General features: G+C 36.9%; 1 protein-coding gene across 1 annotated transcript in view; it reads left to right on the forward strand.

The window, feature by feature from the left end:
• Window positions 1-741: 741 nt before the first annotated feature.
• Window positions 742-14,490, forward strand: part of SLC5A12 (solute carrier family 5 member 12) — a 29,424-nt gene continuing 15,675 nt past the window's right edge. Inside the window, exons 1-6 of the mRNA XM_026704487.2 lie at window positions 742-1,377; window positions 4,150-4,215; window positions 8,744-8,795; window positions 9,419-9,486; window positions 10,691-10,845; window positions 12,915-13,055. Coding sequence (XP_026560272.1) covers window positions 1,021-1,377; window positions 4,150-4,215; window positions 8,744-8,795; window positions 9,419-9,486; window positions 10,691-10,845; window positions 12,915-13,055 — 839 coding nt within the window. The 5' untranslated portion in view covers window positions 742-1,020. The remainder of the gene's footprint in view (window positions 1,378-4,149; window positions 4,216-8,743; window positions 8,796-9,418; window positions 9,487-10,690; window positions 10,846-12,914; window positions 13,056-14,490) is intronic.

Here is a 14,490-nt window from a genome sequence, read left to right on the forward strand (position 1 = left end):
AAGGCAGGAGGAGAAAGTATAAGAGAATATATTTGGGAGCAGATAAATGAGGATAGAATTATCCTTCTATCAATTCTGTATTCTAAACCCTAGTCCCAAAATTTAATTTGTCTTAAAATTGAGATAGAGAGAGAGAGAGAGAGAAAGAGGGAGGGAGAGAGAGAGCGCCTTTGGATCTTATGAGTTGTTATATGTAGTATGTTTTGATCCTAAGGTATAGAAATAGTGTTATATACATGTCTTCTGGCATTGAGAGCAACTGCTAACTTTGAGTATCTTTTTGTCAATGGAAAAAGTTCTCAGAGGATTCCAACTGGCTAATCTGGATCTTCCACAAGTGATCTTGCTCAGTGACCTCTACAAAACTTCTAAACTTATCACAGACCATGAATTTGTTAACTTTTGGCTCAACCAGATTTACTTTATTTGGGCAATTCATTTTCTTAACTATATACGAGTTTCAATATCAGAGGCTTTGCATCATAATTCTGGAGGAGCATCTATAGGAGGAGGCTGATTCTATACATCCCTGGCCGGTATATTTGTCATAGATATTTGGCAAAGTGCTGCAGAAATATAATACTAGACATCCTATGCCTTTGGTCAGATCTAGCATGTTTTTTTTCTTAAATTTTCATTGTATAACATGCTGACCAATCCAAATGCAGTTAGTCAATGTGCTAAACTAATGTTTAACTTTAATAAAGTTTCTAAGATAAAAAGGGTGTGAACTCTTGGATCTTTCCCTTTTTCAATCTTTATTAGCAGAAGGCTTGACTATTTCTTTGACAAGGAAGAAATCATATGAAAACCTACCCACAATTGTTTTTTTTAACCATCTCTGCAACATGACCTTGGAGTAAAGTCTGAAGTTAATATCAGTTAGATCCAGGATTATATTTGTCTTTTGGAAAATCAAATTGCTACCTAATGGCACTATAGATTTGTTCTCCCTTTGGAAGGTCTTTAACAATCAACCAAGAATTGCTCAAACTGATAAGAAGCCAGCTAATTAGCACCATGGGCAAGTTCATCCCTCCAGTTGTGGAAAATTTTGTAATTTGGGATTATTTGGTCTTTGCCGCCCTTTTTCTGGTCTCTTCTGGCATTGGGGTCTTTTTTGCAATTAAGGAGCGGAAAAAAGCAAGCTCTGGGGACTTTTTAGTTGGTGGCAGGCAGATGACCTGTGGACCAGTGGCTCTGTCCCTCACTGCTAGTTTCATGTCAGCCGTCACTGTGCTGGGAACCCCAGCTGAGGTCTACCGCCATGGATCATCTTTCTTTTTGTTTGCCATAGCATATACATTTGTCATCATTTCTACTTCAGAACTTTTTCTACCTGTTTTCTACAGATCTGGGATCACAAGCACTTATGAGGTAAGTTCCCTTTTCTAGAAAGTGATTCTTGCTCCAGATCTTGGACCAGATTCCATTTGTTCATCTAAGACATCTTGGGAGCATCTTTGTTGATATTTCTTTGTGGAGACAAGAGATGCCTGACGTGACATCATCTCTTCTGCAAACAATATATCTAAATATATATCACGATATTTGTAAAAGCAGCAAGATGCAGAGGAACCTACATTGAGACAGAGAAAGAAAATGTGTTAAAATCTGCAAAGACAATAAATCTGTATATATGTTAAATAATAGCAGGTATATTTTTGTTTCTAAAGGACAGACTGTTTAACTGAAAGGGACCACTGTGATCAACTTTTACAAATGTATTATTACCAACAATTATCTGTAGATTACGAAGATAGAGAATGATTCTCATTTAACTATTAGAACATTGTCAAATATCTTCAATAACAGAAAATAATTAATTTTTTGAAATAGAAAAGAAGAGGCCTAATGATATGTTGACAAAAACCTGCTCCTCCCATATTGAAATATCAAAAATAAAGATTCCATTTCACACAATCACTCATCTCATCTTAGAGAGAGAGAGGGTGGGGGAGAGAGAAGGAGAGAGACAGTGAGTCTAGGGATATTAGACAGACATATTTAGAATCTTTTACAAAATACCGATCAAAATCAATGTTAAAAAATCCATTTTTTTTCTTCTCTCATTTCCCCTGACATTCTGCGTATTTTATTCATTACATAGATTCAAAAAATGTCTGACTCCAACTAACTCTGAATGATTTGCATAATAAAAAGTCAGAATAATAAAATAGAGAAACAAATTAAACTTGTCCAGAATATGTATGTGAACTAAATTCAAGGAACTGTAGCAAATAGTAATTTATATATCATAGTATCCCATCTAAAATAACATGAGAGGCTGGTTCTGGGACAATGGATTTTCTCCTAATGTTACATTCACAATGTAATTGTTTGATTCATGATTTAATAGGGGAATACTTAATAAAGGATTACTTAATTAACCTCCCATTAGAAGCCATTAAAAATCCAATTATCCCTTAAATGGAACCACTCAACCTTCATATATCGATGTAAAATTATAGTGTCCCACTTGCCAAAAGATCTGAAATATTTCACTATGAGAAAATATACTCCAAGTTTTTGAAATGTAGTTATCCTATAAATGCTTGACATTTGTGGAGAGTTTCCATGAGCTCACTCTTGAACCTATGTGTGCAATGTTGCTGACCATTGCTGCAAGTAAAATACAGTTATGAGCCCTATCAATCCTATGTCTTCATTCCAGAATGTAGGACAAGTTACAGGTAGTCCTCGACTTACAACAGTTCATTTAGTGACTGTTTGAAGTTACAATGGCATTTGAAAAAGTGACTTATGGCCATTTTTCATACTTATGACCACTGCAACATCCCCATGGCCACTTGATCAAAATTCAGATGCTTGGCAACTGACTCATATTTATGACTGTTGCAGTGTCCTGGGGTCATGTGATCACTTTTTGTGACCTTCTGACAAGCAAAGTCCATGGGGAACCAGATTCACTTAACACTTAAGTGTTAATAACTTAACAACTGCAGTGATTTACTTAACAACCGTGGCAGGAAAGGTTATAAAGTGGGGCAAAATTCATTTAACAACTGACTCACTCAATCAAGGACTACGTATATCAATTGAACTTCTATTTAGACTTAGAATAACTTTATTGTCACTTTAAATGTACACTAATCGGCATACATTAAAATGAAATTTCGTTGCATACAGCTCTCAAATGGTCACCACCTCCAATACACACTACATAAACATGACAAAATAAATAAATAAATAAACATTAAGCATATACCTACATTTACGTATATATGTATGTATGTATGTATGTGTGTGTGTGTATGTATATATATGTATGTGTGTGTGTGTGTGTTATATATATATATATATATATATATATATATATATATATATATATACACTTAAGTTTTCACTGATATTTATATGTATGGTATTCAGTTTTGTTCAGGTACTTTCCCACGTCATTATAGTTGTGCTTTTAAAGTTGTAGCAACGTTTCGGCAGAATCTCATCTGCTATCATCAGGCTTCTGTATAGTGTTTGTCTGTGAGTCAGACTTTCACAGCCATTTCTGTTTTAAATTTGCTACTAGCCTATTGCTGTGCCAGAATGGTTTTTTCTTCATCCTGATTGGTTGGTGTTTATTTGTCTTGGAGTTTGCTGTGTTCTGCTTGATTGGAGTTTCTAATATCAAGACAAAAAAAGCTACAAAACAGACAGAAGATATTAGAAACACCGATCAAGCAGAACACAGCAAACTCCAAGACAAATAAACACAGACGAAGACTCCCAACCAATCAGGATTAAGAAAAAACCATTCTGGCACAGCAGTAGGCTAGCACCAAATTTAAAACAGAAATGGCTGTGAAAGTCTGACTCACAGACGAACACTTTACAGAAGCCTGATGATGGCAGATGAGATTCTTCCGAAATGTTGCTACAACTTTAAAAGCACAACTATATTGACGTGGGAAAATACCTGAACAAAGCTGAATACCATATGTATATGTATATGTACATATACATACACATACACATACACACACACACACACACACACATAAAATTGATGGTATTGTCTATGGGAAGATCAGTTTCACAGTCATTACTGGAACTATTTCTTGAATAAAAGGTAATACGGGGGATGATAATGCAACAGATATTTTTATTTATTATAACCATCCTTTCCCCTAGTACCTGGAGTTAAGATTTAACAAGCCTGTTCGCATGGCAGCAACCCTGATTTACATTTTGCAAACGGTAAGACATTTTCTTCATTTATTTGCATGCCAAAAGTGAGTTCTAAATATTTTGGCAGTAGTCCATTGAATAGACAGACCTTTTGTGCAAAATCAGCTTCATTTTCTTTTACGGTACAGTGAATGTGATTAGAGGATGTCTATGTAGTGTTTCCAAAATTAAAGAGTGATAGAATCCTGCACATAGAAAACTCTAGATCGGTGATGGCTAACCTTTTTGGGCTCCCATGCTGAAAATTGTGTGTGTGCTAGCACCCAAAAGGCAATGCATGTGCCCCCCATGCCCTCTGTGCATGCATGTCTGGCCCCCCATGCACCAAGCCTCTCTGCACATGTGCGTGCATCTCCCCCCCCCCGCACATGTATGCCAGATATTCAACAATCAGCTGTTCGGCAGGTGGCACGCACGCATGCGCAGTAGGGCGCTTCCAGGTGACCTCTCGCATGCCGGCAGAAGTGACTCTGCATGCCATTTCCAGTACGCATGCCATAGGTTTGCCATCATGGCTCTAGATCAGGGGTCTCAAACACAATTTACCTGGGGGCCACTGGAGGCAGAGTCTGGGTGAGGCTGGGCCGCATAATATTATACTTTATATTATGCTTTATATTTATATTATACACTAATATTATACTTTCATATCATGGTGGGGGCCACAGGATATTTTCCTGCTGGCCGCAATTGGCCCATGGGCCGTGAGAATGAGTCCTCCGCTCTAGATCATCTGGATTTCTCATAGCATCAAATTCTACATTTACAGATAGCATTATCTTTCTGGATTTTCATCATCCCATTAACTAACATTTAATTAATAAGGGCAGTGTGATGACTCAGCATTAAAGATGCTGGGGTTGTCAGATGGAAAGACGACAGCCCGAGTTTAAGACCTGAGTGCCATGCAAAGGGGTAAGCTCCCATTCTTGCCCAGTTAATGCCCATCTAGCAGTTTGAAAGCATGCTAGTGTGAATAAATAAATAGGTACCACTCTGGCAGACAGGTAATAGAGCTCCATGATGTCATGCTGGCCACATGACCCTGGAAATGTCTTCAGCACTGGCTCAATGGCCTTGAAACAGAAATGAGCACTGCCCCCTATAGTTGGCAAGTAAAATCTGCAGGAATTCCTTTACCTTTTTTTTTTAATTAACTAACATGTACAATGAATCTAAACTCTTCATAATCTGCATGATGTTCTGCATTCAACAGTGAGATTTCCTTTTGAAATTTCAGCATCAAGTGTAGAATGGATTTTAACATAGATTGTGGGACTGTAAAAGAACACATATTTTTCCAGATTAATCCCTATTGCCAACATTTTAGCTAGCATTTTTGTTGCACTTTAGAGTATAGAAAATAGTGTACACTATACACTACATAGTAGTTTATAGATCAGATCCATGATAGGGATTTAGTAGTCATGAATTGTTTATCTTGAGCTAGTTTGTACCACAAACTCCCATGTCTCAGGGATGGAGTGCAATTTGATTGGCCATTTCTGAGAGAATCCCTACTAATTTTAATTGATGCATTCACACAACTTGTGAAACCACCCATAGAAGTTTATTCCAAATGTGGATGTTTGTTTTCATATTTCTGATAATATGTCATTCTACTTTCTTAGGGAACACCACCAGTAAATATTTCTTTAAGTGCAATTTGCTTCAGAGCAGTTAGGAACATCTTTATTTGTACCTTGCAGATGATAAAGAGAAAATCCTTCCTCCAACATCTTAGGCAACTGTTTACCAAGAATCATTTTCAGGAAACAGTGTAGCATGGGTCACAAATAGCCAATGGAAAGATGAGAGCTCTGTTGTTATTTGAGATTGCTTTGTAAGCAGTATAAAGTTAATTGGCTTTTCTTGATGGCAACTTCATACATTTACTTACTTAGGGGAATGTTTGTTCCCAAAAGAATTCTACTCTCTAAATTATTTCCACATATGTAGAAAAGCATCAGCGGTAGATTGGCACCTTTTAGAAATGGTTCAATTTGCAATTTTAGGACATTCTGTAGAACTGCAAAAAAAAGATCGTCCACTAGGACTCCAAATCCCTCTCACAATAACTGTTTTTGAGCCAGGTTTTGCCTAATTTGTACCTGTACCTTTGTTTTTTTCGTGCCAAAGTGTAAAACTTTGCTTTTCTCCACATTAAATTTCATTTTGTTGACTGTTGGATTGTTGTTGCTGCATTGTTCAAGTCTGTCAAGATCTTTTTGGGTTCTGAGCTTATGTTCTGGGGTGTTGGCTGCTCCTACTAGCTTAATGTCATCTGCAAATTTGATACATTCTATTCCCTCATCTAAATCATTTATGAAGATATTGAAGAGTACAGAGCCTAAGATAGAAACTTAGAAAACCCCACTGCTTCCTTCCATGTAGAAGTAGTATCATTAAGAACTACTTTTTTAGTATGGTTTGTTAGCCAGCCACTTTTTTTTATATCTTACTAAGAACTAAGTTGTGGTATACTTTGTCAAATGCCTTACTGAACTCTAAATATACCATGTCCACAGCATTTCACTGGTCTTCCAATTTAGTCACTTTATTAAAGAATGAAATAAGAATGGTTAGGTATGATGATCTGTTTTTAATAAACTTATGCTGACTTCTAGTTATAACTTTGTGTTCCTAGATGTTTGCAGATTTTGTTTTACTCTTTCCTAGTAACTTTCCAGGTATTGATGTTAGGGGCTGATAGATTTATTCTTTGGATTTGCTTCAGATTGGGATCATTCACACATATATTCAAAATTACCTCCAATTAAAATAAGACCATCATAATATGTTGAGAAAAGTTCCAAGAGTTTCTCAATCCTCCAACTTTAAGCATTACAGCCTTACCGCAGAATAAATCTGTTAATACAGTTGGGTAATCTCCTGAATAAACCACAGTACAGATTCAAGCATATCAATTAAATGCATTTAACTAATTATAATGTATTTGGAATTTAGAGTAAAAGAGTTGGAAGGGACCTTGGAGTCTTCCAGTCCAACCCCCTGCTTAGGCACCACTTCAGACAAATGGTTATTTAATCTCTTCTTTAAAACTTCTGGTGTTGGAGCATTTACAACTTATTGATCCACTGATTAATTGTCCTAAGTGTCAGGTAATTTCTCCTGAGTTCTAAGTTACTTCTCTCCTTGATTAATTTCCACCCATTGCTTCTTGTTCTACCCTCAGGTGCTTTGGAGAATAGTTTGACTCCCTCTTCTTTGTGGCAGCCTCTCAGATATCAGAATACTATCATGTCACCCCTAGTCCTTCTTTTCATAAGATTAGACATATCCAGTTCCAGCAACCATTCTTTATATGTTTTAGCCTCCAGTCCTCTAATCATCTTTGTTGCTCTTCTCTGTAATCTTTCTACAGTCTCAACATCCTTTTTACATCATGGTGACCAAAATTGGATGCAGTAGTCCAAGTGTGGCCTTACCAAGGCATTATAAAGTGGTATTAATGCTTCACGTGATCTTAATTCTATCCTCTGATGTACCTTTGAAAATTCCAATATTTCTGACATAATCAGTTATGGAAATTATAGGAAGGCCAAGTTGAGATGGGAACTGGGAGAACTTGAGGTCCAGCATTTCTAGAGGTCAGACCTCATGTATAAGGTCCTTTTCTGCAGACTTTTCAAAGCAATCACATGGATTAAAATAGACCACAAGTGGCTCAAGAATATTCTACGAATTTTATCCATTTTGACAGGGGTGGGATTCCAATTTTTTAACAACCAGTTCTATGGGTGTGGCTTAGTTGGTGGGCGTAGCCAACTCAGTATCTCTCACATCGAGGCATGCATCTCCTTGACTAGCCTCTCATGATTGTGGGGATGCTGCAACAATCATAAATGTGAAAAATGGTCATAAGTCACCTTTTTCAGTGCCATTGTAACTTTGAATGGTCACTCTACACAAGCAAAGTACCAGCAAAGGAAGGGAAAAAAACTTCAGAGAAGTTCCAGAGACAGGAAGTCTAGTCCTACCAATAATGTAATAAGGGTTAACAGAGAGGCAGTTTCTGTAAGCAGCACCAGAATGTTTCCTTCCTGCCTTCCTTACAGGATTAGGCCAGTAATTTCTCCTAACAACCTGTTCTCTAAACTGCTTAGAATGTTAACAACTGGTTCTAGTGAATAGGTGTGAAATGGTAGAATCTCACCCCTGCATTTTGAGTTCTTTTTTTGAAGTCAATCTATATTATTTAGGACAAGAATCATGGTATTTTTTCAGCTAGTAGTAGCTAGAACTGCTGTTAGTATTTTCAACCTAAAAGATGGACATGGTCACACAGATGTTAAAGGCATGTTAAACTGGGGGAAAATGATGCAGATAGTGTAGATTAATATCATTCATAAACAGATCTTTCCATTTGGGTGTGAGCCTGCCTTTGGATGCCAGTGCCACTTTCCAGTCAAAACCTTGGAATATGATCCCAGCTGAATCTGCTACTTCTTTTGATTTTGCTTCCTATGAATATTCCCTTTGAAATACTTACTAATAGTTTTTCTATTCTTCATAGATCTTTTACACAGGAGTGGTAGTTTATGCTCCAGCTTTGGCTCTCAATCAAGGTAAGTGCTTTGTTGTTGACTTGGACAGGAGAAAAGGGAAATTTGTTTTCTGTTATCTACCTATCTGAAAGCTCCCTCCCTATTTTTCCTTTTATTCAGTCTGATATATGTTATCACCCCCTCTTTTTTTTCCTAAAAAGTAACTAGAGAAGATAGATTCTGAATAGTTTTCTCAAATTCTGGGCAAAGGGCCCAGTTTAAGATAATGGATTAAGACTTTCTTCTGTACTTTGACATTTTCTGTCCTTCCAGCCCAGTGCTTTAATGTCTTACATAATGTGAAACAGAATGAAGCTGAGGTTTCTCACTTATTGATCTGGTGTTTTCTGCAAATGATAGTTTTTTTGGTAGGATGATAGGCATTCTTCTGCTTTCCCTTGAGAAACTATAAGATTATAGATATTTGATGATGTGAATTTACCACCTGTGCAAATGAAAACAAAAACTGTAAAAGATGGAAATGAACTTTAGTTCTGCAGCACATAAAAGAAAATGACAGCAACAGATTGAATAACAGTTCTAACTCTCATACTATGGTATATTTAAAAATAAACAACTATGGTTAATTTAATTTTTTTAACTAACCTGCAGTATATCTAATTACACTCCCTTTGGCTTTTCAGTCACTGGATTTAATCTTTGGGGCTCAGTATTTGCAACAGGAATTGTTTGCACCTTCTACTGTACACTGGTATGTTTCTGCTATAGTTTAGCTATAAATATTTTTAGAGGAATGGTTAAATAACTCATTTATGTTCTAATGGGGTTTTTACAGTTGAACGCAAATGTTAAGATGAACTAGGAAACTTCAGTATTTTTTTCTACAATAATCAAACATGTTACATTTTTAAAAGTATAATTTGTTTCAAAATGTTCATGTAAACTATACTTTTGTTCAGTTAAATGGGTGATATGTGCCTTTAATATAAGTATTATTTCCAAATCATTTAAATATATGATTGTTTGAAAGTGGGTAGGGTATAACTTGCAACCATATCTTATTTTCTGTTGCCTCCATGCACACTACTTCTCCAAATGATCTAAAATCCTATTTTATTTATCAGTTACATTTATTAGGACTTTCTACCTCTGCTGAATTCTAGAGAGCGGATACCTCCCCACCCAAATCCATAAAAACAGATAAAGCCTAAACTCCATAGGCAGCCATGCACAAATGACACCCAAAATAACGCAAACAGAACAGAGGAATAGACCCCCTTCCCCACCCCAAAAGGCACTATATCAACTCCTAGTCAGGTCACAAAGGCAAATTTTAAGAATTTTCTATAACCTACAGAGAGAGAGAGGGCACTGTCTTCATCTCTGGGTGGTTGCTGTTTCCAGAAGTTTGGAGCTACAACAGGAAAGTCACAGTTCTTCAGGTTTTGTTTTTTTTTAACTGACATCATTTCATAGAGGGGATCCGGAGTACACCTACTCTACTGGAATATACTAGATGGGCAGAAACTATTGGAGATAAGTGGCCCCTAATAAATATTTGGGAGCTGTGTTTGCTCACACTTAAAATAAGCATGTATCAACTATCCTGTAATTTATTCATTTTTAAGCCCGTACGTATTTAGGTAAATGGCAAAAAAGTCTACATAGGATTGAAGGGAAAGCTTACCAATGAGTGGAAATTCATAGGTAGACTAGGAGTGGCTCATACTCTTGGGCCACTCACAGTCTATCCTAAAGCATATGATTATTGTGAATTATCACTGCAGAGAAAACATCTTGTATATGATGCACTAATAATTGGTTGTGAGTCGAAAAAAAGGAGCATAAAGGAGTATTCAGCATAAGAAAGCTTTGTTGAAACTAGAGCTTTAAACTGAATTGGTACAACTCAAAATCAAGATAAATATAATATTTTCTTTTTTTCTTTGATTTAGGGAGGGTTGAAGGCTGTTGTCTGGACAGATGCCTTTCAACTGATTGTTATGCTGATCGGGTTCCTGACAGTTTTAGTTCAAGGAACTTTTAAGGCTGGGGGTTTTAGAAATGTTTGGGAAAATGCTCAGAATGGATCACGTCTCAATGTCTTTGAGTAAGTAGAATCGTTTCTCATGATCTGGTTTGGTGTTTATAATGATAGGTTTACGGTTTTGGGGGGTGTTATGTCAAAAATGTAATGAAAGATAATAGTTTTTAAGTTTGTAGCAATATCTATGTATGGGAGTGTATTTAAACCTTTGGTCCGACCTACCCTGAAAATGGTAGAAAATTCCCAAGAATGGTAAAGTCAAGAAGAAGGTAAAATATTAGAGGGTTTCTTTTCCCCCAAATTCTGTCAACTTAGTACACATGATGGAGGGATGAACCTCTTTGGCTCATACTGGGATGCAAGTAGCATAACTCAGAAGTGTTTATTTCTTTCAAAATAAAATTAACTTACATATTAATTTGAAACCAAATCTAAGCTGTTTCTATAAAAGTTGCTTTTATAATAATAACAAAGAACAAGAACAGTGATAAGGGAAGAAAAACACAATCAGGTTAATATCAACATGAAATGGCAGCACAGAAGGAATTGGTTTTGTGGGGGGGGAGGGGGGGAAGATGAAATTTGGGGAAAATAATAGTGAAACAGAAAAACAGATTGGAGAAAAAAATGTCATGCTGCAATGCCATCCAAATAATAAAGATTTATACATACATACATACATGCATACATACATACATACATGCAAACATACATACATACATACAAATGTAACTGTTGAAGTAAAATCGTTTAGAAAGTAAAGTGTCTTTCAAGTAGGCTTTGAATCCTGATGTCTTCATGAATACATTCATGTAGTGTTCACAACAGAGATATGTAAGCAGTTTGCTATTACCTTCTTCCAGGATTATAGATAAAAAAACATAACTCTAAAAAGGGCAGAAATGGAAGAAGATACAGATTTCAATTAACTATTCCATTAATTTTGTCTAATGGGCTAAGAAATGAGAGAACAATCAAGTATCATCTTCTCTTGCTCTCCTGTTCTGCTTTAATTTCCCCTATGGGTCCATTGGCAGGTCTTAAAAATGAGGGTCTGGACCAGATGGCCACCTAGGCAGTCCCAGCATTGAACTTCTTACTTTCTTCTTGGTGAAATCCATTATTTGTGCATCAGCATTTTGCACAAATCAGCATTTTGCAAAAGCATTTTTCTTTGTGCAAAGGTGCATTTTAGCATCTGGCCAACTTTGTGGAGAATGCTAAACAGAATTGGGTCTGGTTAGTACTTAGATTTTTGTTTATATCAGATTAAGTAAGAATTGTACATGTTGCCTTTTTCAAGATGGAGTCCTGATTTCAATATACATCTCTTTAGTTATGCAACTTGAATGCTTATTTTTAACATTGATTTCAAATTACGAGAGGCACCAAATAGCCAATTCATGTGTGGGTGATAATTCCAGGGGTGGGATCTTACCAGCGTAACAATTGGTTCAGTGAGTGTGCACTTTGCACAGTATTTACTAATCACTGACTCCAACAAGCATCCACCTTCTCCTGCTGTTGCACGGTACTCAATTGTACTGTGCAAAGCAGCTGAGGTGGAAAAAGCAGAGAATAAAGCACAGCCTAGAGCCTGGGTGGGCAGGTGGGCCAAACAGAAGACCCTTGCAGGAAATCAGTTCAATGTCAGCTGCTGTTTGGAGTTACCAGTTCTATAGAGCCAGGCCGAACTGGTAGAATCCCACCTCTGGATAATTCCACCCTGGTAGCACAGTGATTAGAACACAGTATTGATGGCTAACTCTGAGCACTGCCAGGAATTCAATTCTGACAGGTCTTGAGGTTGACTTAGCCTTCCTTCCTTCCTTCCTTCCTTCCTTCCTTCCTTCCTTCCTTCCTTCCTTCTGAGATAAGTAAAATGAGATTGTAGGGGGCAATATGCTGACATTGTAAACCATTCATTGTAAACCATACTGCAAAGCACTATGGAGCAGTATGTAAGTCTAAATGCTATTGCTATTCCTTCCAAATCTGTGCATTTATTTAAATCTGTTTACTGAATTCTTGCCTTGAAGTTTCTTAATTCCAGTTAGAAGTACATTTGGTTTTAAACTAATCTGCTACTTAAACAATGGTCAATTAATAGTTTTTATGTCTTATTTGTGTAGCTTTGATTTTGACCCTCTGAGAAGACATACATTTTGGACAACCGCAGTAGGAGGAACATTTACTTGGCTAGGGATTTATGGGGTTAACCAGTCCACAATACAAAGATGCATTTCATGTAAAACAGAAAAGCATGCCAAACTGTAAGTAGCTATCAAAGTTAATGTAATTCAAGATTAAAATATAATTATTTCTAATTTTAGCTTTTTAAAATTAACTACCTAATGCATTCTATTTGGGATACATTAACTGGCCATTGAGAGAGGGCCAGTAGAAAGTTCTCTGCTCTTGTGGGGATCTGTGCTGCAAATGGAAAGCTCCCTCTCCTGACTTTTGCCTTACAATCTTAACTATTATTTCAATCCAATTTTAACTGTGGTTGCCTTTGTTGGGCTTACTGGGGACTTATAATTCCTTTTTTTGTGATTATTTTGGTTTTATTATTTATTTGTACCCCACCTTTATTATTTTTACAAATAACTCATATTCATCACACTTTCCTCCTCCTATTTTCCTCATAACACCCCCGTGAAGTGGGTCGAGTTGAGAGAGAGTGACTGGCCCAAGGTCACCCAGCTGGCTTCAGGGCCAAGGTGAAATTTGAACTCATGTTCTTCTGCTTTCTGCCATGGTTCCTTAACTACTAGACTAGGGTCTGCAACCTGAGGCTCTGGAGCCATATGTGGCTCTTTCGGCCCTCTCCTGTAGCTCCCTATCGGCTGATCCCACCACTGGCTGGTCCTGCCCCTCCCTTTCCCGTCACTCCTTGCCTGACCTGAGAATGTAAGGATGATGGCGGGGGATAGAGAATCGCTCCATATTCCAGAGCAGGAGGTGACTGGGTGGGAGTGAGTGACATCAAGTTGGCCATGCCCACCCAGTCACACTGGTTGTTAAATTATTGGCTCCTGGGGTTTTCTTTTCTGTGGGAAATGGGTCCAAATGGTTCCTTGAGTGTTTAAGGTTGCAAACCCCTGCACTAGGCCAAACTAACTCTCTTACCAGCGTTGATTGTTGCTTTTTGTGATTATTTTTTGTTTGTTTATTTATTTATTTACTCTTTTTATTGCTGTTGTGTGTTACCCAGAATCCTTTGGGACTGGTGTCATTTATTAATATTAGAAAACAAATGAATAGTCTTAACAGAGTATCTATCCACAAAGATAGGATTTCAAACATTAAATGTTAAATTCTACTTCCACCTAAATTCACAACAGAGTGAAGGATTATAGCTTTCCAAGTTGTTTTCCACACAAATCCTATATGTCAGGGATAAGGAAAGTTAATAGTACACTTCAAAGGAGCCCTCTTGGGCACTGAAAGAGTTTCAGGAAGTAAATACATTATGAAAAGAGCAGGAAGACATCTCAAACTACTGGGAACATGAACCAAAGGGCAGATTGTAGACTTCTTTTATTGTGGCACACAAAGAAAGGTTTAAACCTTTGCTTCTTTTAACTGTGGTAAGAAACGTCTTATGAAAAACTAATGTGACTATCATACTCTGAGATAGCATTAAGAATGTTCAGGACACTTTTTTAAAAAATAAAAAAGCAGTGTCCAAGACATGATTTTATT

This window comes from Pseudonaja textilis, chromosome 1 (assembly GCF_049901715.1).
Source record: "Pseudonaja textilis isolate UNSWEBS1 chromosome 1, rPseTex1.2, whole genome shotgun sequence".
Classification (NCBI taxonomy): domain Eukaryota; kingdom Metazoa; phylum Chordata; class Lepidosauria; order Squamata; family Elapidae; genus Pseudonaja; species Pseudonaja textilis.